This window comes from Anopheles aquasalis, chromosome 3 (assembly GCF_943734665.1).
Source record: "Anopheles aquasalis chromosome 3, idAnoAquaMG_Q_19, whole genome shotgun sequence".
Taxonomy (NCBI): domain Eukaryota; kingdom Metazoa; phylum Arthropoda; class Insecta; order Diptera; family Culicidae; genus Anopheles; species Anopheles aquasalis.
The window spans coordinates 38,953,034-38,975,746 of NC_064878.1; the positions used below are offsets into that span (position 1 = coordinate 38,953,034).

At 47.1% G+C, this 22,713-nt stretch overlaps 9 protein-coding genes across 9 annotated transcripts in view; 7 read left to right on the top strand and 2 right to left on the bottom strand.

Annotated features, from left to right (window-relative positions):
• LOC126578312 (regulator of G-protein signaling 20) overlaps positions 1 to 22,713 on the top strand; it is a 268,141-nt gene that overhangs the window by 125,437 nt on the left and 119,991 nt on the right. The window lies entirely within an intron of this gene.
• Positions 5,260 to 6,230, top strand: LOC126578307 (chymotrypsin-like). The gene is made up of 3 exons (XM_050240735.1): positions 5,260 to 5,495; positions 5,577 to 5,973; positions 6,051 to 6,230. Exons 1-3 carry the CDS (start codon positions 5,260 to 5,262, stop codon positions 6,228 to 6,230), a joined length of 813 nt encoding a protein of 270 aa, XP_050096692.1.
• On the top strand, positions 6,541 to 7,513 carry LOC126578304 (brachyurin-like). The gene is made up of 2 exons (XM_050240732.1): positions 6,541 to 7,206; positions 7,288 to 7,513. Exons 1-2 carry the CDS (start codon positions 6,541 to 6,543, stop codon positions 7,465 to 7,467), a joined length of 846 nt encoding a protein of 281 aa, XP_050096689.1. The 3' UTR covers positions 7,468 to 7,513.
• On the top strand, positions 8,873 to 10,090 carry LOC126578302 (collagenase-like). The gene is made up of 3 exons (XM_050240729.1): positions 8,873 to 9,217; positions 9,280 to 9,676; positions 9,750 to 10,090. The coding sequence occupies exons 1-3, from the start codon at positions 8,895 to 8,897 to the stop codon at positions 9,924 to 9,926; spliced, it is 897 nt and encodes a 298-aa protein (XP_050096686.1). The 5' UTR covers positions 8,873 to 8,894; the 3' UTR covers positions 9,927 to 10,090.
• LOC126576639 (collagenase-like) lies at positions 11,943 to 13,233 on the top strand. Its single transcript, XM_050237944.1, has 4 exons — positions 11,943 to 11,987; positions 12,080 to 12,441; positions 12,514 to 12,910; positions 12,975 to 13,233. The coding sequence occupies exons 1-4, from the start codon at positions 11,943 to 11,945 to the stop codon at positions 13,152 to 13,154; spliced, it is 984 nt and encodes a 327-aa protein (XP_050093901.1). The 3' UTR covers positions 13,155 to 13,233.
• LOC126576640 (transmembrane protease serine 9-like) lies at positions 13,456 to 16,237 on the top strand. The gene is made up of 5 exons (XM_050237945.1): positions 13,456 to 13,969; positions 14,035 to 14,276; positions 14,342 to 14,514; positions 15,297 to 15,748; positions 15,822 to 16,237. Exons 1-5 carry the CDS (start codon positions 13,456 to 13,458, stop codon positions 16,235 to 16,237), a joined length of 1,797 nt encoding a protein of 598 aa, XP_050093902.1.
• On the top strand, positions 16,402 to 22,653 carry LOC126576641 (uncharacterized). Its single transcript, XM_050237947.1, has 6 exons — positions 16,402 to 16,649; positions 16,724 to 17,285; positions 18,818 to 19,030; positions 21,302 to 21,639; positions 21,702 to 21,859; positions 21,971 to 22,653. The coding sequence occupies exons 1-6, from the start codon at positions 16,402 to 16,404 to the stop codon at positions 22,651 to 22,653; spliced, it is 2,202 nt and encodes a 733-aa protein (XP_050093904.1).
• Positions 17,363 to 18,304, bottom strand: LOC126578305 (collagenase-like). The gene is made up of 2 exons (XM_050240733.1): positions 18,023 to 18,304; positions 17,363 to 17,951 (listed from the first exon to the last, which is right to left on the bottom strand). The coding sequence occupies exons 1-2, from the start codon at positions 18,274 to 18,276 to the stop codon at positions 17,363 to 17,365; spliced, it is 843 nt and encodes a 280-aa protein (XP_050096690.1). The 5' UTR covers positions 18,277 to 18,304.
• On the bottom strand, positions 18,563 to 19,439 carry LOC126578306 (collagenase-like). Its single transcript, XM_050240734.1, has 2 exons — positions 19,225 to 19,439; positions 18,563 to 19,157 (listed from the first exon to the last, which is right to left on the bottom strand). Exons 1-2 carry the CDS (start codon positions 19,437 to 19,439, stop codon positions 18,563 to 18,565), a joined length of 810 nt encoding a protein of 269 aa, XP_050096691.1.

Below are 22,713 nucleotides of genomic sequence, written 5' to 3' on the forward strand. Positions count from 1 at the left end.
CTGTCACGCACACATTGCGCAAAGCAGTTCTCATCGACGCCCAAATGACGAGGACGAACCGTGAATCCCAACAATCCGTTCCGAAAATGTGTTCTCGAGGTTTTTAATGCAATTTAAATCACGCTCCCGCAATACGCCTTTTCCCTTTTTGCTGTGCTCTACGGCTTGTTAATGTTGTGCCACGTTTTTGCTCCCGTTCCTCTTTATTCCAAAAAGAATGAAAAAAGTTATCGTTGCCGTTATCAAAAGAAAACGAGGAACAACATAATTCCGGAAATCTCAATGGAAATGGAAGGTCACCATGTTCGTGGGTGGAAAATTTAGTCTTCTCAGTTCGCCAGTATCGAGAATCGTCAGTTTTCTTCTTCTCTTGAAGTATTTCCATTCATCGATGGACCATCGACTGTGTGATGGCAGGGGGCGAGATTGTGCATTCTCCTAACCGAGTCTTTATTTAATAGAAGTGGTGATTACATTATTTGCGTTAGTTGAATTACGTAAGCGGCGCTTGTCAGCATCTTTGCCAGCTCCTGGTTCGTAGACGTGGCATCGCATCGAAGCCAGTCGGGAGCCAAGAAGAAAGACATCTTTAATTATAAGTTCGAGTGAAAGAACGTGGGCGCGGCAATCGAAGTGTTTCTCGTTCCATTTCTCTTACCTTGGACGGTATCGATTGAGCACGGCTCTAACGGGTGGTCGCTTGATGGGATGCTCGTTAAACTTCCTTGTCAAGGTGAACCATTCAACTGTCCGTGGAAAGCGTATTTTTGGACATTGGATGCTGTGGATGTATGCCTCTTGGAGTGATAGGAACACAAGATAGGCAGTTCCAAGTATTGAATCAATCGCAATTTGTTAAGGACTATTAGATTCCCTACCGAAATGTCCCCCAAATTCTACTCTGAATTAGATTATTCAAGCCACCAATTGTTCGTAAAATCGGTCTTGCTTGATTGCACTGGTATGAGGGAAATTGATTCCGTTTTTCCCGTCGATGCTATCGTCCTCGGCATAATTAACGCTTGGGAGCTAATACGATTCGGTATGTCTTTAATGGCGTTACCCTTGGCCCTGTCCCCGGGGCTGGCTAATTAATCTCTACCGGAAGAGGAAGTTTAACGAGACAAATATTGGCCAATCCCAGAGAAACTTTGTAACACTAACCGCCTGTCCCCGGGCTGTCGACTGAAGCACCACAACAATGTGCGCTTGATAATGATACGAAACGAGATAGTATGTGGTGTATGTTTGTTTGTTATAAAACTGCCAACCGGATATTATCCCTTCTCTTTCACGGTGGACATTAATCTGTAAGTAAAACGGGCCATTGATGGTACACCATACTTATCATCATCTTTCTTGTTCTATAGGCGATCCTGGCACACCACGGTTTGCAGGCACATGGTTTGCGCCAGGAATGTTGGCATTTCGGGTTCGCAAACCAATTTCGCTCGCTACGATCTTCAATATTTATCCTGCGTCAACAAACGGCAAAACCTTCGCCTGGTCTGTCCCGTATCTCGCACAGCGGAGCTGTTCGAATGGCGCTTGAATACCGGACGGATGGCCTCAGGAGAGTAAAGACAATTGAGAAAGCTGCAGCAGCCTCAACACCAACGGCAGCAGCAGCATAGAGAATGCGAAAAGATCGTTCCATTTTGTCCACTTTCAGTGTGTTTCCCTTCGCCCAACGTGCTCTAGGTTGCACGTGCGCTACTTTCGTCCGTGGGACCATTGTGCCGCTCGAGTCGAGAACGAAAAATGTATCGCCGGGGTGTAATGTTTGTAGAAAGGCAAAAAGGAAAACAAAAATCGTTTCTCTTTATGGAAGGAAAAATGGATGTAGCTGAAGCTTTGTTTTCCTTGTGGGATGCAATTGTTTCGTGCTCGAAGCTCGGACTCGGAGGGTGACCTTTCCACGGACAAGGGGAACAACCATTTTCAGGCCCCGGGCTTCGACACGTTCGCAACGATTTGCATGAACCCGTGGCAGTAAAGTGGATGGAGGAGGGCGTTGAAAGGGAGAGTAGAACGGTAGCCTCCGGTTTAGATTTTTATTTGTGTTTCATTTTATTCGTCTTATCAACTGGGGCAGCTCAGCACAAAATGCTGTTTTCGAAAGTGCGTTTATTGTTGGGTGTTGGAAGCGATGAATGAAGATTCGTTCCATTAAAACGGTCAGGTCGTGTAAAACAAGCGAACGAAGCGGCATAAATGCTTTTGGAATGATTGCATTAACAAGATTTACTAAGGAGCATCGTGAACAGGGTGCCTCGATTCTGGTAATAATTTTAACAGAAAAAAATTACAACTGTGCTCATTTTCTGAGTAAGTGTATTGTTTAGAGTGTATTCACAACTAGAAAAAAATGTTTTAATGTTTTTTTCGTGGACAAATTGCATTAGACTAGAGAAAGATTGTTGTAACTGAGTTTGATAGGATTATTCACAGCCACCTTCACGGCATGTTAAGTTTGGTTATTAATTATTATTTGAATTTCGGTACAACAAACAAATACATCTCTTTTTTTATCATACATAATGAACAAATACATCTCTATTCAATTGTATAGCCTCATGAGTTTATAGTAAAAATGTAAATGGCTAAATAGCCTTTAAGTGTACCACCAGAGATGAAAGATTTTTTTTTACCTAAATTACTAGTAAAAAATGTTGCATTTTTACTGGTTACCAGGCGCCTCCATCATTGGATGGGGAATCCCATGATGGGGGCGCCTGGTAACCCGCAACGGAGATTCATCATTTTATATTCCCGGCGCGCGATCAGTTTTGCAATTGCCTTTACATCTCTGGCCACGAACATCGGCACCGATTGGGGTTTCGTGGGAAAAAACAATTTGAATAAGGCCATGCACCTCTGAATTATGTGGCCCGCCGTCTGTTTGATACTTTCTTCTGGGGATCGCATGCCAATATGAGTTTGAGACTCGTGAGTGAAAGTATAAAAAGGGAACAAGTGGCTATGAAAGCTTAGATCAGTTAAGTATGGAGCGCCTTGTTTTAAATACCTGTCGCTTTTGCTGTTCGAAAAAACTAGCAGGAAGGTTTTTTATGCGGTTAAAAGCTCGACTATTTGTATTTGTAAATTGCAGTTTATAAATTGCGACTAAATATTTTTAAATTGCAGTTTAAATCAAATCAATTTTAGACTATTTAAAGAAAGACAAAGAAAATAAACTACTCTTTCGTAGGCCACTCCGGGTTTTAAGACGGATTCCAACATTTTGGATTATGATTCGACAAGAAACTTAATACTGATCCAACTGTGATTCAACTAACCTCCAGTAGACTTGTTATCAACGGAGCTTCTCCAAAAATGTCTCATACCATTCTTGTGTGGTTCACATCCAGTAAAAGGACGCTCATTCCGATTCCTACACCAACAATTTGGCGAACACTGTCGGGAATTGACGTGCCAATCCGGTTTGATTGAACGAAGGCCCACAACAGTTGGCAGAGTAAATTGGTGTTGATTGAGTTCACAACTGGTGGTCGCTTGTGCGTGTCTTTTTATACGTGAGTTAACCTCTCATTCTTCTCAGCTATGAGCGAACAACGAAGAGATTACCGTTGTGACCAGATGTCCATTCGGTGGACCAATGCACGTTTGCCAACAGCATTTCCGCGATCCAGTTCAATAAGAAGAAAGACGGCGAAAGCTCAGGAACGTGTCAACAGCGAACGTTCCGGTGCTGCAACTGACCAGATGTTATCAGTTGCAAGACAACAAAGTGGTTTTCTTGTTGCATTTCTCTCTAGTGTATTTCACTCTTGCTTCAATGCTTTGCAGATTGCAATTTGATGCACCGGATTTTGCGTCCTATTAATGATCTATTGTAATATTTATTTCTCTGATTTCTCTGTTCTTATTTCAATTAATGATGAATTAGTTTTTTTTTCGAACAACTGTCTCATTAAAACGCGATAACTATTGTCACAAAGTTTCCGATGCTTAATTCAGGTAAACATTTATGCTAATACTCACTTCCAGCTATATGATTTGATTCCCTAAAAAAAAGTATATTAAAACGGATTTGGCACATTAAATTATATCAAACAGATGCAGACATTTCTCTGATTGAAGAAGGAGTATTTGTTTAAAACACAAAGTAAATTTAAACGCAGTAAATTTATGTTACAAAATAATTTTAAAGTATCCCTAAAAATGTTGAATTGTCAAACTATTGCAATCATTATCAAAATGCCGATGGATTATTTACTAACGCAGTTTAAAATGCAACCTTTCCTAAGCTTGAATGTCGAATTATTTCCATTTAACACAAATGAATTAAAATAAAAGAATAAATGGTACCCCGTTTAGAGGTACTTATTTGCGGAGTTTGAAGCGCTTCTATATCGAATTATATAGCCACCAAAATAGCTTAAACAATGAAAGATAATTAAGCAAACAGCTTTACACAAGATAATTGCTACCGATATCGATAGTCAACCGCTTTTCGGTACCCGCATAGCTGTTTGAATATCCGCAAGCAAACGCATCTCATCTCATCCCTTAGCTCATAAACCTAACCCAAACCCACATGGCGATGATTTGGATTCTAATAGCTCCACAGTTGACCAACATCCATACATTGCATGTGGTTGATGTATCTACAATCTGTGAAACAAATTGGACCTTCATTTTAATCAGACAAATCTCGCTTCGAGCGCAACCCTTTGTGTATCACTTTATATTATCTAGAACAATGATTAAAATAAGCTCAGCCATTTGCAATCTTGATAGACGTTTAATTATAACTTTCAGTGGAAGATATCATTTTGTAGCTTTTCGTGTAGCTAATCCAAAACTTGACCTACTGCACTGTTTGAAATGATTGCGAACTGCCATTAAATCATCTTTCGATCGCAATCTACTAGTTATCAATGTATCGAGTCGTAGTAGAAAATCTTAGAGTCAAATCATTGATGATGCTATTCGCTACGCAGAAGCACCCATTTTCATGAACTCTTCCTTATGCAGATGGATCTCAGAATATAGCAGATGGAAAAGCCTATCTTATTTCGTAAAATAAAGAAATGAAGTTGAACGAAATGAAGACAGAACATCTATTAAATCGAAGCCAATTTCAAACAAAACTGCAGACCATCCCTGCTGTCCTCATTATCGACCCCTCTAATCGAACTGGGTGGCTTATCTTGTTGCGGAATTCGTACATTCCCGGGGGTCGAGCTCGCACGGCCCTCGTACGCAGCTCAGTGGCTCATTACCCAGCGAACAATGAAGAAGTATCTCGCCCTCGCGGTAGTGCTGTGTGCCGTAGTGGCGCTCGCCAGCGTCGCGTTGGCCATCGATGGTCAACCCGGTTCACGTATCGCCGGTGGTGATCCGACGGATCCACGGGCCGTACCGTTCATCGTCGGTATCCTCATCTCCGGCTCGAATCGTCATTCCTTCTGTGCCGGTATCCTGATATCGGAACGTCACGTCCTCACGACGGCCAGCTGCGTATCCGAGTAAGCATCTCAACTGGCGTGGTGTCGCGACCGAGCTTTAGTCGACTAATCACATCTTCACACTCCTGGTTCCGGTTCCAGTCGACCGACGATGACCATTCTGTTGGGGGCAAGTGATATGACCCGCATCCAGCAGTTCATCGGCGTGGCCAGTGTGCTCATCCATCCGAACTACAGCTCGCTGCTGAACCGGGACGATATTGCGATCGTAACGATGGATCGGCCGACACCGCTGAACGAGTACATCCAGATTGCGAATCTGCCTCGCTGGTCGCATGTCGGAAATTCTTTCAACGGTTTCGGCACAACGATCAGCGGTTGGGGTAATACCGGTAACCGTGACAACGAACCGGTTCCAATTCCGATTCTTAACTCGATCCGAACGCCGGTTGTGACCAATCTCGTGTGTGGATTGTCGCACAATTTCATTCGGGATGAACATATCTGTACCTCCGGTGACAACGGTGGTCCGTGTGATGTAAGTTCCATTCGATTCTTAAGTCAAATTCCTTCCCAGTCTTTAGGTGATTGTTTTTTTTTGTTTTTTAATTCTAGGGAGATGATGGTGGTCCGGTAACGATCACTGAGGCTGGCCAACCGATTGTCATCGGTATGCATTCGTTCCACTATTCCGGTCTGTTTGGTTGTGATCGCGGTCGATCGGCTGTTCACGTACGCCTGAGCAGCTACCTCAGCTGGATCGGAGCCAATTCGGACGCCGTCATTAGTACGTAACCTCCTCCCCGGGGGGCCTTAGGCAGGGGGCCATTGTGAAGTGCGTCATTGTGCGTCCAAAAAGCCCGATTGGGGCCAATACAGTGGCTTATCGAAGGTAATAAACATGGAACACGGTTATCACGATACATCGGACGATGAGATCGGATTTTTTCGGTTTTATTGAGGTTTATCCCTGGGGGGGGGGGGGGGGGGAAATCCCGGACTGGACCTGGTGAGGGAAGGGAGCGCGGTCTCTGGCAGGGGAGAGTTCAGACAGTTCAGTGCGTACGCTCGCCTTAGGTGCACCGAGATCCTGAGATCCGAAAACATGAGTTCTTCGTACAGCGTGATCGTCCTGTTGTTAGCGGCGTTCGTGAGCTGCTCGCTGATCGTGAACGCGTTGGCCGTTGGTGGTGACGATGGTTCCGGGGCAGCGAGCCGTATTGGCAACGGGCAAGCGGCCAGCCCAACCCAATTCCCGTTCATGGCCGGTATTCTGATATCGGGAACGAACGAGCGTTCGTTCTGTGGTGGTGCGCTCATTTCCCGTCGCTTTGTGCTTACGGCAGCGGCCTGTGTCGTTGGGTCGAACACTTTCACCGTCCTGCTGGGGGCCACCGATATGACGCGCATCGAACAGATCATTCCGGTGCTCAACATTCCGTCGCATATTATTGTCCATCCGGGCTACAGTGCTCTGCTGAATCGGGATGACATTGCGTTGCTGCAGCTGTCCCGGGAAGCCGATTTGACGCCGACGGTACAGGTGGCGAATCTACCGCGTCGCTATCATACTGCGTTCACGTTCAACGATTGGCCAGCGACGGTGACTGGTTGGGGTAATACGGGCAACCGGGATAATGAGCCGATCCCTCTGCAGCAGCTACTGTATGCCGTTGGTCCCGTTGTGTCGAACTTTGTTTGCGGGATTTCCCACAGCTTCATCCGTGATGGCAACATCTGTAGCTCGACTGATAATGGGGGACCGTGCAATGTAAGTCCAGAAGATCGTGGATCGTACTGTAACGGTAAGCTTTTTCTCTACCGCGACATCTTTTGCTCTTTTTCCCAACAGGGTGACGAAGGTGGTCCGGTGTTTGTGACGGAAGGCGGGGAAACTTTCATCATCGGTGTCCACTCGTTCCACTACGATGGCCTGTTCGGATGCGATCGAAGCCGATCGTCGGTTCATACGCGCGTCACCGAGTATCTGGACTGGATCCAGGCCAACAGTGACGTCGTGATCCGGGCTTAGAGCCAATGAAGTGAGCTAAAGAAATAAAGACTTTGAAACTGGAAAAGCGTTCTCGTTTTTAATCAATTTAAACCACTAACCTCGCTTCAATGCGTACCAGGTGTTTGCATATCAATAACCAACCTTTTTGTTTTGGCAAAAAAAAGCTTATTCTTGGAAAGTGAACAAGACACTTATTCTCCAAAGTAATGGCAATCGTTAGGTACACATTTCAGCTTTATCTTAGGGAAGTTTTGGATGCCTAACCAAAAACACCGCCAATCTGTACCAGTTTTTCAAAACCCTTCCATTTTTTAAATTTTTTGTAAAAAAGGAAGCACTGCTCGGCCATTACCTATCCCACCGATGCAAATGAATGTTTATTTGATAGAGTCAAGTCTGGTGAGTTAGCGGCAAGTGGTTATTGGTACCAATTGTGGCTTTGTACCGTGTTTTTGACCGATATTCCGTGCGGTGATGGAGCATTTTCATCGAGCAAAATTGGTCAATTTTGTCGTTTTTTGATAGTTCGCTTGATTTTTTCACAAGTCTCGGTTTCAAAATTGATTAATTGTTGCTTGTAACGCTCATTACTAACCGTTTTGGCCAACTTCTAGCAACATCAATATCACTACTTTAAAAAAATTTAAACCACACTTTGTACGCTGTGTTTCAGTGAAAACATACCCACCGTAATTTTCAATCAAAATTTGATGCGATTCAGCCAAAGATTATTTGCAAATGGAAGCAAAAAACAACAATGTCGACGAATCGCAGTTTTAAGGATGTGATATAATGTTAAATTAGAAAAAAATGCGTACCGATTATATTTAACGGATGCTAAATGAACAAAATAAAACACTTAGACTGACTTTAATGCTCCATTTAGCTTTTTAAATCGCAGTTTTAAGGATGTGATATAATGTTAAATTAGAAAAAAATGCGTACCGATTATATTTAACGGATGCTAAATGAACAAAATAAAACACTTAGACTGACTTTAATGCTCCATTTAGCATAGCTTTAGAATGAAAAAATCGGATTCAAATGCATACACCTGGTAAAACTTAGTGAAGGATATGATTGAGAAGTACAGAAAACCGTGGAAGGCCATCGAGAATCTTTTTATTTGGCAGTGCCCTCTGACGTCTGACGTGACCATCGACCTGCCCTCCCACCGTGGTTTCTTCTGTATCACTTATCGTGAATCAAAGAAAGTAAAAGCTGAACCATCTTATCGTGACTCCCCAGGTTCCCGGTTCCTGGTGGCGGGGGTCAACGATAAATCTTCACCAAAAAAGATTTGCGCGACGTGTGGGGTTAAGCCGCTAGCGCCAGAATCTAATCAGCCCAGGTGCACCCTGCGCCATTTAGCGGCTATAAAGTTAACGACGCACGACCGTGACTGGTCTAGTTGCCGTCGCTCGTAGTAACGAGAAGGTGTAACCATGAAGCTGTCCGCTGTGCTACTGTTGTTTGCTGCCGTCGTGCTGGGAACCACCTACTCCGTACCGGTCGATCCACAGACGATCGATTGGTCCACCGTCCGTCAGCTGCATCAAACCGATGCGATACGGGCACAGTATGGCCTGAAGCCGCTGACGGATGAGGAGGTACGCTCGACGAGGATCTCCGATGGCCAGCAGGCTTCGGCGAATCAGTTCCCGTGGGCGGTCGGTGTCCTGATCTCCGGTTCGTCCTCACACAGCTTCTGCAGCGGTGTGTTGATCTCCCGGCGCTTCGTCCTTACGGCCGCTGTGTGCATTTCGGGGTGAGTTTCGCAAATTACCCAAATGAGCTTCCTTTTTGCTAATAGTAGACGAATTTTTGCAGATCCAACACCTTGACAGTCCTTTTGGGAGCCTCGGACATGACGCGAGTCGAGGAGTTCATCGGAGTGTCCAACATTCTGTCGCATCCGAACTACAGTTCGTTCTTTAACCGAGATGACATCGCGATCCTTACGCTGGATCGTGAGGCCCCAGTCCGGGATACGATCCGTCCGGTGGATTTGCCACGCTGGAGTGACGTTGGTAATAGCTTTAATAACTGGGCTGCCACGACCGCTGGTTGGGGTAACACTGGACGCCGTGAGAACGAGCCAATTCCGATCCAGAACCTGCACTTTGCTGTCGACTCCGTCAACTCGAACTTTGTGTGCGGATTGTCGCACACCTTCATCCGGGATACGCACATCTGCACCTCGACCGACAATGGAGGACCTTGCAATGTATGAGAGTGTGGAGATCGGTAAAATGTTACTTGATTTTTATGCCGCTTGACTTCTTTTCCCTCTTTGACAGGGTGATGAAGGTGGCCCGGTGACGGTGACCGAGAGTGGCCGTACCTTCCTCGTCGGTATTCACTCGTTCCACTACTCCGGACTGTTTGGTTGCGATCGTGGCCGATCGGCCGTTCACACGCGCATCACCGAGTACCTGGGCTGGATTCAGCAGAACTCCGATGTGAACATCCAGTAAGACTCTCCTCTCCTCTCCATCTGCGACCTGCAACAGTGATTGGCTCAAGGAGAGCTTTGGGTGCAAACACTCCTGTGAGTTTACGTGTGTGTGGAATTGGAAATTGGTGCCAGATGTGTGCTCAATTCGTTAGCCACGGTCTGACTATCGAGTGCGAGACACACAAGATTCGAGATAAGACTAAATACATTGAAATTGTTATCGTTCCTTATGCATTGAGTATAAATGTTAAAACTTGTATTATTCAACTAGACGAAAACAGGACGAAAAAGGTGCAAGACACAAGTGGCTATTTCCAAAAATTCATATCGGCTAGTTATCTCCCGCTTACCTCCTTATCAGATAGTACTGCTATCGGATATCTACCTCATTGAAAAACTTGCCATTTGGCAAACGTATGAAGCAGGTGAATTTTTCATCAGTTATCAGATGATCAACATCAACAAAACAGAACATCAACCTGGGAAGCAGGACTACTAATTGAATTTAAGACAACCTTTCATCATTTGAAATCCAAGTGTGACAAGCAGTTTTATTAAAAACTAGCGCTATACGTGGGATAAAATATTTTAGTTCTTTAAGCAATTTACATAAACGGGAGGTTAAGGTATTTAATTTTCTTTCTAACATACATTTTTTTCATTTTTCCATGAATGCTCATCCTTTCAAAAACAATTGTTGAATCAATCAAGGAAAAACTGACAAAGATACAGATTTTTGAAAATCCGTGTTTCATATAAAGCTTCATGCAGCTCGCTACTTTGAAGAGCGTTTCCCAAAGCCAACGTTTTCAAAGTCGGTGCCCATCGTACCGTAAAATCTACTAGACCGAGTGATTTGAAATTTTTAACAGATGATCTGAACACTCTTTGCTCAGTAGCTCCCTCGAGTTTTCATTAAAATCGTTCATTCCTTTTTTAAAATAATTATGTAAAACTCTTTTTTTTTGGCAAAATCGTAAAAAGCATCACTTTTTCATCTTCCAAAATCTATCAAAAACCAAAAAATAGGAAATTCAACAAAAAGTTAACGAGGCTACCTGGATAAACTTATAATCTATCAAGAAAGTATTGATTTGTATTTTTTCGATGACTCGTCACGCAACTACGATGGACACAGTCTGTGGTTCGAATCAAAAGACTTGCCCCTTAAGACTGAAGCGACGAACCCGGTTTTGATCATTGATTAATCCGTCATAGTGTGATAACTTTTTCGGCTTCCAAATGCTGCCAAAAATTTAATAATTGTAAAATCAAACTTATAATTGATAAACTTAAAATCTATCAAATAAATACCAATTTATTTCAATACATCCAGCACACGGCTACGAATGGGCATCGGAAAAAGTACCTTTTCGTAGACGTACCTTCATAAATGTGATGCCATGGATCAAATTTTTAACGAATTTTCTCTAAAATACAACCAAATATTCTTGAAATGTTGTTGCTTCACATGACATTCACTTGATAAAATAAACATGAATGGTTTGGTCACTAAAAATCATCAAAAGTGAACCTTTTTTAGACCCAAATTAACCTTAACAACCAGCAAATAAGCCAATAACCTGTTACAGGCTTTTATAAATCTAATCCGCTGAGAGAACATTACTTTAAAATAACGCTTTAATTGTTTTCTTTAATTATAAAATATTCCACCAAACAATTCAACTCTTATCTCAAGGGATAACTAATGTATTTTTACGCATTTTTTATGTATCGTTCGGATTTGTTAATTTATTATTTATTGATTAATTACTCGATTTACAAAATGATTGTGGAACAAAGTATTGCGCAATCTAAAACAAATTAAAAATGTTTCACGCTCATGATGGCATTCACTGTACATTAGCTATCATCTCACCAATACTTTCATAGCGATATGCGACGCAATTCGACTCTTGCTAATCTTTACAGGAAACTAAAATAGACAAGCCTCTAGCGGCGATGTAGCGTAGACAAATTTCCGATACGTCACTCGCTCTCTTATCTAAGATGGAAGTAGCCAGAATCACAACCAATGGAGGCCCGTTCAATCGATAAGGGGTATCGGGCCACCGGACGAGTCTGTAAAACGAGCCATTTTGAACATGTTCATTCATATCAGTGACTTGCCACCGCACCGCCCAGATAAATGCTTCTGCAAAAGGGAAGTAGCCGAACAGTTGTATCCGGTCGTTGGTGGATTGTAAAACGAACAACATGCGAACGTTACTGCTTCTAGCTGCCGTCCTGCTACCGGCGACGGTCTACTCCTTAGCCGTTGATCCACGGACGATCGATTGGTCTGCGGTGAGGACCTTGGAACAAACCGATGCCGTACGAGCCGCTCAAGGACTTCCACCACTCACGGATGAAGAGGTACGCTCTTCACGGATCGCCGATGGACAGATTGCCTCGCCGATGCAATTCCCCTGGGCAGCCGGTGTCCTAATCTCGGGTTCGTCCTCGCACAGCTTCTGCAGCGGTGTGCTAATCTCCCGTCGCTATGTTCTTACGGCCGCTGTGTGCATCTCAGGGTAAGTTTCTCAAATCATGATGACCAGATGGCTGAGAGCTTCGTTTCTTTAATAGTAGAAATGTGTTCACAGATCCAACACCTTGACTGTCCTTTTGGGAGCCTCGGACATGACGCGAGTCGAGGAGTTTATCGGAGTGTCCAACATTCTGTCGCATCCGAACTACAGCTCGTTCTTTAACCGAGATGATATCGCGATTCTTACGCTGGATCGTGAGGCCCCAGTCCGGGATACGATCCGTCCGGTGGATTTGCCACGGCTCAGTCAAGTAGGAAATAGTTTCAATGATTGGGCTGCCACTACTGCTGGCTGGGGTAACACAGGACGCCGTGAGAACGAGCCAGTTCCCATCCAGAACCTACATTTCGCCGTTGACTCAGTGACTAGCAACTTCCGGTGCGGATTGTCGCACACCTTCATCCGGGATACGCACATCTGCACCATGACCAACAATGGAGGAGCCTGTAATGTGAGTAACACGTGTGTTTTTGGTGATTATCCACCAAGCTAACGTCAACCTCCACCATTGACAGGGCGATGAAGGTGGTCCAGTGACGGTAACCGAGAGTGGCCGTACTTTCCTCGTCGGTATTCACTCGTTCCACTTCTCCGGACTGTTTGGTTGCGATCGTGGCCGCCCATCGGTGCACACTCGTATCACCGAGTATCTGGGTTGGATTCAGCAGAACACCGATATCGTTGTCGAGCCCTAGCTGATGACCTTGGATTATAATATCCGGTCGCTGGATGCGTGGTATCGAATAATGGATGGATTTGTGAATAAAGAATTTCTTTTCTTCTTATCATAAACACATTGCATGACGTCGGCCTGTCAGGTGTTGCTGGTTTTTGGGGCTCTGCGTCAGTCGCACCAGAAACTGTTTACCACCTGAGGCCTGGATTTGAATCGACCCAACCAAGGTGTGATAAGATTAGCGTGGATTGATTAGCGGAACGAATTTTTCTTCATCTACCATAACGGCGCGACTCACCAGGTGCCACCGTCAGTTCACGATGAAGTCTCTATCAGTGATCGTCCTGCTGGTAATCGCTAGTGCCGCTGCTCAGGCAGCCATTACGCGTCTCGAAGACATTAACTGGGCCGAAGTGCGTCCGGTCCAGGAGAGCCCACTGTTCAAGGCGAACCGTGCAGCGAGCGGCGTCGAGCAGCTGTTGGCCAAGCTTGACAAGGTGCAAGCCCAACCGCCACCAGTGCGCAGCTCACGTATCAACAATGGTGTCGTGGTTGGACCGACCGATATTCCGTACATTGTCGGAGTGCTCGTATCGGTCGAAAGTGGTACCTACTTTTGCGGTGGAGTACTTGTTTCGCGTACGCACGTTCTCACCTCCGGTACCTGTGTCGAGGGACAATCTTCGATCACGGTACTGCTCGGTGCAAGCGATATAAGCCGCGCACAGGACTTTGTTCTCGTGGACCACGTTCGAGTGCATCCGGATTTCAGTTCCTTCTTCCAGGCGAACGATCTGGCCATCTTGACGCTTTCGCGCGCTCCACGATTCAGTGGTGAGAAGCGGATAAGAAACAGAAAGAATCGGCAAGCATCTTACATTTGCACATTTTCCTTTCAGATCAAATTCAAGTCGCTCGACTTCCACGCCGTTCCCAGGTTGGTGAGTCATTCAACAACGTCTGGACCACTATCAGCGGTTGGGGAGAGACGGCCTCGAATACCGGTGAAGCGTTGCCAATGCAGGAACTTCGTTCGGTGCGCTCCCAGGTGATCAGTAACTTCAGCTGCACGATAAGCTTCCCGCTGTATCTGCGTTCGTCCAACGTTTGTACCTCGTCCGATGGTGGTGCACCGTGTGTGGTAAGTCTGGCGATCCATCGAGGGCTGTGGTGATCTTTACTAGTGGCTGGTATTTCATGCCGTAGGGTGATGAAGGAGGGCCGGTGACGATTGTAGAGGAAGATGGTGGATCGACGGTGATCGCGATCCACTCGTATACCTACTCACGAGGATGTACCCGAAGCTGGCCGGCCGTACATACGCGTGTGACCGATTATCTGAACTGGATCGAAATCTACACCGGAGCTAACATTCGTGCGTAAGGAAAAGATCATATGAATGTTAAATTTCAAGGACCGTGTCTTTGTTGACCTTTGTTGAATTAAAAGAACGCATGTTAATATTTAAAAACACATCAACAAACTAAGTGTTCAATCTTCAATGTGTAGATTGAAGCGGTTATAATAGCTTCTATTGTCTGGAAAACTTTTTTCTACATCGCAGAAGATTTTCTTGGTAAGTGCCACAAACGATTCTGTCCGTTTATATTTATCTGAGTGAGTTTACACCCAATTGTCATAACTTTACTCTTTGTCAGTTATTGTAGTAACATCCTTTCTTAAAAGAATTCTCGAGAGTAATGTTCCAATAACTCAATTATAACCCACTGACAATGTTCTAGAAATATCTGTCTTACTCCCTGATGAATCAATGGCGCAGATAACAATGGCCCCCTCAAAATGTCATCGCGCAATTTTCTCATTTCCTCTCAATCAGCAGCGCCCATCACATAAACACCTGTTGTGGCAGGTGCGACAGTAGAAACTTTAGCCTGCTGCACCTCATCGCCTTATCTCATCTGTTACCCCCCACGGACGTAAGCAGATCGCCTTTGTGGTGAGAAAATCAGGACACAAAATGGCAATACCTCGTACCTCGTTTAACCACAAATCACTCCCTGCCAAGTCATTGTTTTTGTGCCCCCTTCCTCGCGATAAGCTACCGATTGGAAGTGCCAGATCGATAGTGCTAGCGGCTTTGGGATTACCCAAAGCGACCCTTAACAGCCAGTCGCCATTGCGCACCAATCGCTTGAGCTAGTAAGATGTCCAAGTGTTCCGTGGTACTGCTGGTGGTGACGGCCATTGTTGCCACCGCATCGGGTGAGATCCGGTCCGTCCACGATGTCGACTGGAGCCGTGTCCAGCGGTTTTACGATCGGAATCTTGACGTTCCGGACCGTCGCATCAACAACGGTGTCATCGCCACTCCGTCCGATGTTCCGTGGGCTGTCGCACTGTTGATTTCGCTTACATCCGGAACGAACTTTTGCGGTGGAGCGCTGATCTCACCGACACACGTCCTCACCGCTGCGTCCTGCGTGGACGGTCAAAGCCCATCCTCGATTACGGCTATGCTGGGGGCGAGCACTATTGCCACGACGTCCGACTTTGTGCCCGTGTCGCACGTTCGCGTTCATCCGGATTACAGTTCGTTCTTGGAGCGCGATGATATCGCCATCTTGACGCTGTCCCGTCAACCTCGCTGGAATGGTATGGTCCCTGTTCCTGTTGTTCTTTCTGGGGCATCAATGCAAGTGACACCGTTCTTTTGTCCACGTTACAGATCAAATTCAAATCATCAATCTACCGCGCCGTATGTACATCGGACACTCGTTCAACAACTACATCACCACCATCTCCGGTTGGGGTGAAACCGGTACCAACACCGGTGAGCCACTGCCGATGCCCAATCTGCGCTTCATCCGTAGCCCGGTCATCACTAATCTGAGCTGCGATTTGAACTTCCTGCTGACGAACATCCGCAATACGCACATCTGTACTACGACCGATGGTGGTGCACCGTGTATCGGCGATCAGGGTGCTCCGGTGACGGTGAGCGAGAACGGTGAAACCTTCCTTATCGGTATCCACGTGTTTACCGCTTCTCGCTGCGAGCGTGGCCGTCCGGCCGTCCATGTTCGCCTCACGGAGTACATGAACTGGCTCGAGCTGAACACGGACGCTGAAATTCGTCAGTAGATAGCCGTACCCTATTGTACTCCAATGACTGTTCCCTTCGGAATATTGGTAATAAAAGTTCGCAACTGATAGCTGCCTTGTACTGGCTCATCTTATCTGATTCGTTATTTTCGGAGACGGTTTAAGAGAACAATCCAACGGCGCTGCTTGTGTCAGTGTTCATCATGGCTTCGAAGTGGACAAAGTTTGTGGTCACAGCGGTGCTGCTCTGCTCACTCGCATGCCTAACCAGCGGTAGTCCTCTGGTGGCTGAGGAACCACAACGTCGGATCCTCAATGGCGTCGAGGCAAGTCCGACGGATATTCCGTTCATCGTAGGCGTACTGGTGACGTTCCCTTCGCGAACTTACTTCTGTGGTGGAACACTGATCTCCCCGCAGCACATCCTCTCCTCGGCTAGCTGTGTCGATGGGTAAGGATACGCACACTGGAATTCCTGATAATGTTTCAGATTGTTTTTGGGAATTAACGTTGAATACTTGGCAGCTATCGTACCATTACGGTGATGCTGGGAGCGTACGATATGACGCTGGTGCAGGACTTTATCACCGTGTCCTCGGTCGTGGTTCATCCGAGTTACAGTAGCTTCTTCGAGTCCAACGATCTATCCATCCTGACGCTGTCCCGCCCGGCACGACTTACCGACCGTGTTCAGGTGGCTCAACTACCGAACCGACTGTACGTGGGTCATTCTTTCAACAACTACGAAGCCACCATTGCCGGTTGGGGTCAGACGGGTTCGAACACCGGAGAACCGGTGCCAGTGCGTCGTTTGCTGTACTTCCGAACCCGGGTCATCACCAACACGAGTTGCCTGGTGAGCTTCCCACTTTATATACGCTCGACGAATGTCTGCACATCGACCGACAACGGGGCCGCTTGTGTTGGCGACGAAGGAGGTCCGGTAACGGTCACCGAGAACGGACAAACGATTGTGATCGGTGTGCATTCGTACAGCTTCTCCCTGGGCTGCCAACGGGGTTGGCCTTCGGTGCATATTCGTGTTACGGAATATCTGGATTGGATCGCTAGTAACTCCGATGCGGTGGTACTGTGATTGTTTCCCCCCCTTTTTTTTTTGCCACAACAAGACACAGACATTCGTCAATCAAAACTCGGTTTTATTCAATAGTTATCCCGTATCTCAACATCCGAATTCGCTCCAATCCACTCCAGATACGCCGAAAGGCGAGTGTAAACCGCAGCCCTGCCTGACTCACAGCCAAGCACGGAGTTAAAGGAAAAGACTCCGATCTGCGTAGTGACACCATCCGCATCGACGATCGTCAGTGGTGCTCCATTATCCCCTGCGCACGGTGAGCTTACCGCTCCATCCGTACACATGTGCGCATCCAGAATGGTGTTGGTCGGTAGGTTCAACCGGCAGGCCAGATTCGTCAGTACCTCGGCACGCCCAAAGCGCAACTCGGCCGAATTACTAATCCCCGACCCGAACCGTCCCCAACCGAACACCGTACCCTGTTGGCCGGCGAAGGTAGCCTGTACCTGGCGCAAGTTCGGCAAACGAATCGGACGAATGCGATCCGTAAAGGTGACACTGCGTGGTAGCTGACCAAGTGCCACGTCATAATTTTCACCATCCTCCACGAAGCTCGAGTGCAGAATGAACCGCTCGATTAGCAACCGTTCACGGCCCGTTTCCGGCGCATCGTCAACCCGAAGTCCTCCAAGGTAGGCAAAGGCCGATGTTGCACTGTTGAAATGGGTGACAAGTTGGTCAATTATTCTGCCAGGCGTTTCGGGGCCACCATCAAATCGAGTTACCTTTGGACACAGCTAGCCGCCGTTAGGACGTAGTTGGCCGATACCAGCGATCCGGCACAGCGACCCGTAAAGATGGACGTCGAGTGTGTTATCAAACCGACGGCGTACGGGAACTGGCCGGCTGTGGCAAGCTCTCCACCAACCACACGACCCTTGGTCGGATGCACGGTGAGTGAGGCTACGGAATCAACCGCCAGGATCGTCAGAGAGATCGTGGTGATCAGCAGCAGCAGCAGCAGCGGTATGGACTTCATTGTCGTCACGCGGGATGGTGATTGGTCCGTGAGCGATTCGAACAAAATACTACGAGTGTGTAGTGCTGTGAAGGGGATTATATAGCAGTATCCTAATCATACTGCATTTTGATAAGCAATTCAACCCTCCCCCCCCCCCCCACCCCAAAAAAATAAACACGCCATAGCCGTTTTCTAGACCTATCCCTTGGCGATAAAGCTCGCAACCAGATTAGATTAGCTTGAGGTTGTATTTATTATCCAAGCATCGATCGATCCACAGAACAGCTGCCGGCACTGACGGTTTTTAGGCGACAAAGTTGTCCCGAATCTCGACGTCCGAGTTCTGGCCGATCCAGGTAAGGTAGGAGGACATGCGCGTGTGCACGGCAGCACGGCCCGACTCGCAGCCCAAGATCGAGATGAAGGAGAAGACACCGATCTGCGTGGTGATGCCATCGGCATCGACGATCGTTAGCGGAGCGCCGAAATCACCCTGGCACGGCGAGCTGTTGGCACCGTCAGTGCACACGTGCTCATCGACGATCGTGTTCGTTGGCAGACTGATACGGCAGGCCAGCGTCGAGATGATCTGGGCGCGACCAAAGCGCAGAGCATCCGAGTTGGCCGTACCCTCACCGAAACGTCCCCAACCGATGTACGTGCCCTGCTGTCCAACGAAGGTAGCCTCAACCTGGCGCAGATTGGGCAGACGCACCGGGCGGACACGGTCGCTGAATGGCACCGGCAGTGGCAGCTCAATCAACGCGACATCGTAAATGTCTGGCTCGCTTTCGTACTGCGGATGGATCTTGAAGCGATCCACGGTGATGCGCACCTGGCCCTGTTCGGTCGGATCGTTGATGCGTACACCGGCGAACACAGCGACGGCATTCTGGATTCTAAAGAGCACACCACCTAATTAGACCACCGATGTGCGGAATTGAGGGCGAAAAAGACCTTGCTTACCCGGACACACAACGGGCGGCAGTCAGGATGTAGTTGGCGGACACCAGCGAACCGGAGCACTGGCCCGTCAGCAGGATGTTTATACGCGTGATCAGACCGACGGCGTACGGGAACTGACCAACGGTGGCAAGGTCACCCCCGACAACACGCTGTCCGCGTGGAATGTTCGCCGAAACGGCGACCAGCAGCAGGGCGAACACGAACAGCGATTTCATCTTGCGGAGCAGCTTCGTTTAAACTAAACTCCACCCGGGCGCACCGTTGGCTTTTTAACCATTTTCTCTTCACTCCGCCGCCGCTCCGGTGTTCAAGGTACGCGTCTTGGGCGGCTTATCGTCCACCGCCGCCTCGACGCTGATAAAACGAGCGCTGCTCGCGTCTGGCGGTGTCGTGCGTTGTGCGTAATTTTATGGATGGATTATGTTCCGAGGTGCAGCGCTCCCATCAGGGGCAGTGAATGGAGCCGCGGCTTGAAGCGGCACAGCGAGCACGTGTGCGCTGGAAATGTGCCGCCATCTTTGCATTTCAGAATCGCATAACATTCCACGCACTTGGATGAGGGATACTCCGTCGAATCTAGTAACCGAGGCGGCCATCGAAGTATCCTAGACAACGGGGGCTTTGAGGCGCAGAACGTGTGTTTGGGTTTTTCCAATCAATCCATCCAGTTGGCCGCAACATGCGAGGATTTGTTATCGTAAAGCACCTGCAAGATGGCGATAAAAAGGCTGGTATGAGCGTACTTATCGCAAGTTGGCAGGACTATCAATCGATTGCGATGGTGATAGCAAGCAGGCGAGATGCCAAAATTTTGATTAGACAAGACGTCAGTCGCTCGTGTCCAGGATTGTTTGACGATAAGCTCCTCCAGAAGCAGGTGTTTGATAGGAGGAAACGATTCCAATAGGCTGTTTGATAAAATGTCCAGCAGTTCACTATCAGGAAAAGGATTACTGGTGGTCGTGATGAGTGTCAACAACGGAACGTCTTCAGCGGTTCAATCCGGAATATTGCATACCTAGCGGGCGTATAAACCTGTGACAAGGTTATAAGGATCTAGCGAAAAATGTTCGTAATCCTAGGAAAAGGATTCTAGAGATTGAGCTGTCAGAGAACGGTCAATTCATACCATTCTGTCATCTATCATCAGATTCTACGATTAGTTTCTGGATAATATGGACGCATGGTAAAGAGACTTCAATTTTTATTCTCATTTCATTTGAACTGGGCATTCCAGATAAAAAATCTATCTATTTTGACAATTCAGCATCACATTTCTCGGTCTTCGAATCTTTACACAACAAACTGATCATTTCAAGAAAATTGTGTAATGTTTTTTTAAACTACTACACCGATTGATTTGAAATTTTTAACACATAATCTTTACACTGTTTGCCAGGTAGCCCCGTCGAAATTTCATCAAAATTGTTGATGCTTTTTTTTAAACAAAACTTTAAAAATCTTGTATTTAGACAAAATGACAAAAAGCATCACTTTTTCAACTTCAAAAATCTGCCAAAAATCGAAAAATAGGAAATTCAACAAAAACTCGTCGGGTGTACCTTGATAAACTTATATTCTTTCAAACGAGCATCGATTTGTATTTTTCTCATGACCCGTCACGCAACTACGATGGGCACCAGAAAAAGTACCTTTTCGCAGACGCACCTTCATAAATTTGATGCCATGCATGAAGTTTTCAATAAATCTTCCCCAAACTAGAACCAAATATTCTTCAAAAGTAGTAGTGTAATATGACATTCACTTGAAAAAATAAATTGGAATGGATGCGTCTCAAAAACTCCCGCTGAAAAATTAGCCTTTATTTACCTGAAATTACCGAAGCCCCCTTCACTTAACAAAACCAACAGATAGCAAAACATGTTCATTCTATTCCCCTATTGTGTCACCCAAGACAAATCCCCTGACAAATCCGCGCTCCCACTCGCGGTACTATCTTTATCAGTGGAACAATGGTGTTACTCATCATCCGGTGCGGTGTGTCGGTGTATATCAATACGGGACTCGAGTCTACCCATGCTATAAAACAGGCTAATCAAATCCAGCACGACTTTAGTCACGAGTCAACAGCGACCTTTCGTTCATCGTTAATCGCTACACGGTGCACTCTCTGGAACAGGGCAACATGAGGAGCACGTTATTCGCCACACTGCTGCTGCTGGTTGCACTGCAATGCTTCGGAAGTCCTGTGGAGCGATCGCTAGGTGCCGGGAGGCGCCTTTCACTTCCAACATCACAGAAAACACCGCGCATCCGAGGCGGTGTACCGGTGGGTCCGTCGGAGATTCCCTACGCAGCGGGATTGATGATCCAGCAGCCCCTCGGTAATCGCTTCTGTGGTGGATCCCTAGTGTCCGTCAATTTCGTCCTAACGGCTGCCAGCTGCTTCCTCAAGTAAGTATTTAAGGCAATTCGCAGCAATTACTTCATAGCTAACCGGTTATCAACTGTTACAGTCCCGGTCCCACGACTGTTCTGCTGGGTGCTTCCAATATGACCGTCGTCGATGATATTGTGCAGGCGAGCGAGGTCATCATTCACCAGGCGTTCGTCGCCAGTCAAAACCTTAACGACATAGCCTTGGTTCGGCTTTCACGGCCGGCTCTCCTCACCGGTAAGTTACGACGCCAGCGCTGAATCGATAATCACGCGTTCCCGTTAGCAGTTATCGCAAACCGCACGCAATGTACTCCCCACCTTACGCCTCTCTTATCGTTACCTTCAGATTACATCCGATTAGCTCGACTGCCGAACTGGAGACAGGCGGATTCACAGTTCACCAATCAGCTGGCGACGGTGAGCGGTTGGGGGGCGCTGGGCCAGAACGCCCAGGAGATACTCCCGCTGAACAGTTTGCATCGTGTGAACGGTTCCATCATCACCAACACCGCCTGCAATCTGCAGTTCTTCGGTGGGATCTCCGATGATCATGTGTGCATTGCGACGAGCAACGGATCACCCTGCCAAGGGGACCAGGGTGGTCCACTGGCGGTCCAGGATGCGGACGGTGGCCAAACCGTGATCGGCATTCATAGCTTCATCTCGAATCTGGGCTGTGATCTGGATTGGCCGGCAGTGTTTACGCGTGTTACCCGCTTCCTGGCCTGGATCGAGGCCAACTCGGATGTTACCATTCGGTCGGATTTCGATTTCCAGCCAACACCACCAAATGCCGTGACCACCACCACTGCGGGCGAGCCGATAACGACGACAGAAGCGATTTTGGAAACGACAACCATAGCACCGCCATTGGTTTCGGAAACAACGACTGAGCCCTTCCCACCGACCATTGAACCTGGGACTCCAGCGCCACCACTGCCAATCACCCCACCGCCACCACCACCATCCGTTGTAACGCTGTTGCCACACATTCCTCCTCACAGAACCGGTCGTCCCATCGTCCACTAAGCCGCCAGCAACTCGCTCATATCGCCAGATAGTTGAATAGATTTAGTATAAAAAGTGCTA

What these genes read in the sequence shown, in the direction of transcription:
- LOC126578307 (XM_050240735.1), top strand. Translation starts at nt 5,260, where the DNA reads ATGAAGAAGTATCTCGCCCTCGCGGTAGTGCTGTGTGCCGTAGTGGCG. An exon ending in ACGGCCAGCTGCGTATCCGA is followed by an intron (nt 5,496 to 5,576) that starts GTAAGCATCTCA and finishes TTCCGGTTCCAG; the next exon opens with TCGACCGACGATGACCATTC. An exon ending in ACAACGGTGGTCCGTGTGAT is followed by an intron (nt 5,974 to 6,050) that starts GTAAGTTCCATT and finishes TTTTAATTCTAG; the next exon opens with GGAGATGATGGTGGTCCGGT.
- LOC126578304 (XM_050240732.1), top strand. Translation starts at nt 6,541, where the DNA reads ATGAGTTCTTCGTACAGCGTGATCGTCCTGTTGTTAGCGGCGTTCGTG. An exon ending in ATAATGGGGGACCGTGCAAT is followed by an intron (nt 7,207 to 7,287) that starts GTAAGTCCAGAA and finishes TTTTCCCAACAG; the next exon opens with GGTGACGAAGGTGGTCCGGT.
- LOC126578302 (XM_050240729.1), top strand. Translation starts at nt 8,895, where the DNA reads ATGAAGCTGTCCGCTGTGCTACTGTTGTTTGCTGCCGTCGTGCTGGGA. An exon ending in GCCGCTGTGTGCATTTCGGG is followed by an intron (nt 9,218 to 9,279) that starts GTGAGTTTCGCA and finishes GAATTTTTGCAG; the next exon opens with ATCCAACACCTTGACAGTCC. An exon ending in ACAATGGAGGACCTTGCAAT is followed by an intron (nt 9,677 to 9,749) that starts GTATGAGAGTGT and finishes CCTCTTTGACAG; the next exon opens with GGTGATGAAGGTGGCCCGGT.
- LOC126576639 (XM_050237944.1), top strand. Translation starts at nt 11,943, where the DNA reads ATGGAGGCCCGTTCAATCGATAAGGGGTATCGGGCCACCGGACGA. An exon ending in GCCGCTGTGTGCATCTCAGG is followed by an intron (nt 12,442 to 12,513) that starts GTAAGTTTCTCA and finishes ATGTGTTCACAG; the next exon opens with ATCCAACACCTTGACTGTCC. An exon ending in ACAATGGAGGAGCCTGTAAT is followed by an intron (nt 12,911 to 12,974) that starts GTGAGTAACACG and finishes CACCATTGACAG; the next exon opens with GGCGATGAAGGTGGTCCAGT.
- LOC126576640 (XM_050237945.1), top strand. Translation starts at nt 13,456, where the DNA reads ATGAAGTCTCTATCAGTGATCGTCCTGCTGGTAATCGCTAGTGCCGCT. An exon ending in ATGGTGGTGCACCGTGTGTG is followed by an intron (nt 14,277 to 14,341) that starts GTAAGTCTGGCG and finishes TTCATGCCGTAG; the next exon opens with GGTGATGAAGGAGGGCCGGT. An exon ending in CCGTCAACCTCGCTGGAATG is followed by an intron (nt 15,749 to 15,821) that starts GTATGGTCCCTG and finishes TCCACGTTACAG; the next exon opens with ATCAAATTCAAATCATCAAT.
- LOC126576641 (XM_050237947.1), top strand. Translation starts at nt 16,402, where the DNA reads ATGGCTTCGAAGTGGACAAAGTTTGTGGTCACAGCGGTGCTGCTCTGC. An exon ending in GCTGCCAGCTGCTTCCTCAA is followed by an intron (nt 21,640 to 21,701) that starts GTAAGTATTTAA and finishes CAACTGTTACAG; the next exon opens with TCCCGGTCCCACGACTGTTC. An exon ending in ACGGCCGGCTCTCCTCACCG is followed by an intron (nt 21,860 to 21,970) that starts GTAAGTTACGAC and finishes CGTTACCTTCAG; the next exon opens with ATTACATCCGATTAGCTCGA.
- LOC126578305 (XM_050240733.1), bottom strand. Translation starts at nt 18,276, where the DNA reads ATGAAGTCCATACCGCTGCTGCTGCTGCTGCTGATCACCACGATCTCT. An exon ending in GCGGCTAGCTGTGTCCAAAG is followed by an intron (nt 17,952 to 18,022) that starts GTAACTCGATTT and finishes CCATTTCAACAG; the next exon opens with TGCAACATCGGCCTTTGCCT.
- LOC126578306 (XM_050240734.1), bottom strand. Translation starts at nt 19,439, where the DNA reads ATGAAATCGCTGTTCGTGTTCGCCCTGCTGCTGGTCGCCGTTTCGGCG. An exon ending in GCCGCCCGTTGTGTGTCCGG is followed by an intron (nt 19,158 to 19,224) that starts GTAAGCAAGGTC and finishes TGTGCTCTTTAG; the next exon opens with AATCCAGAATGCCGTCGCTG.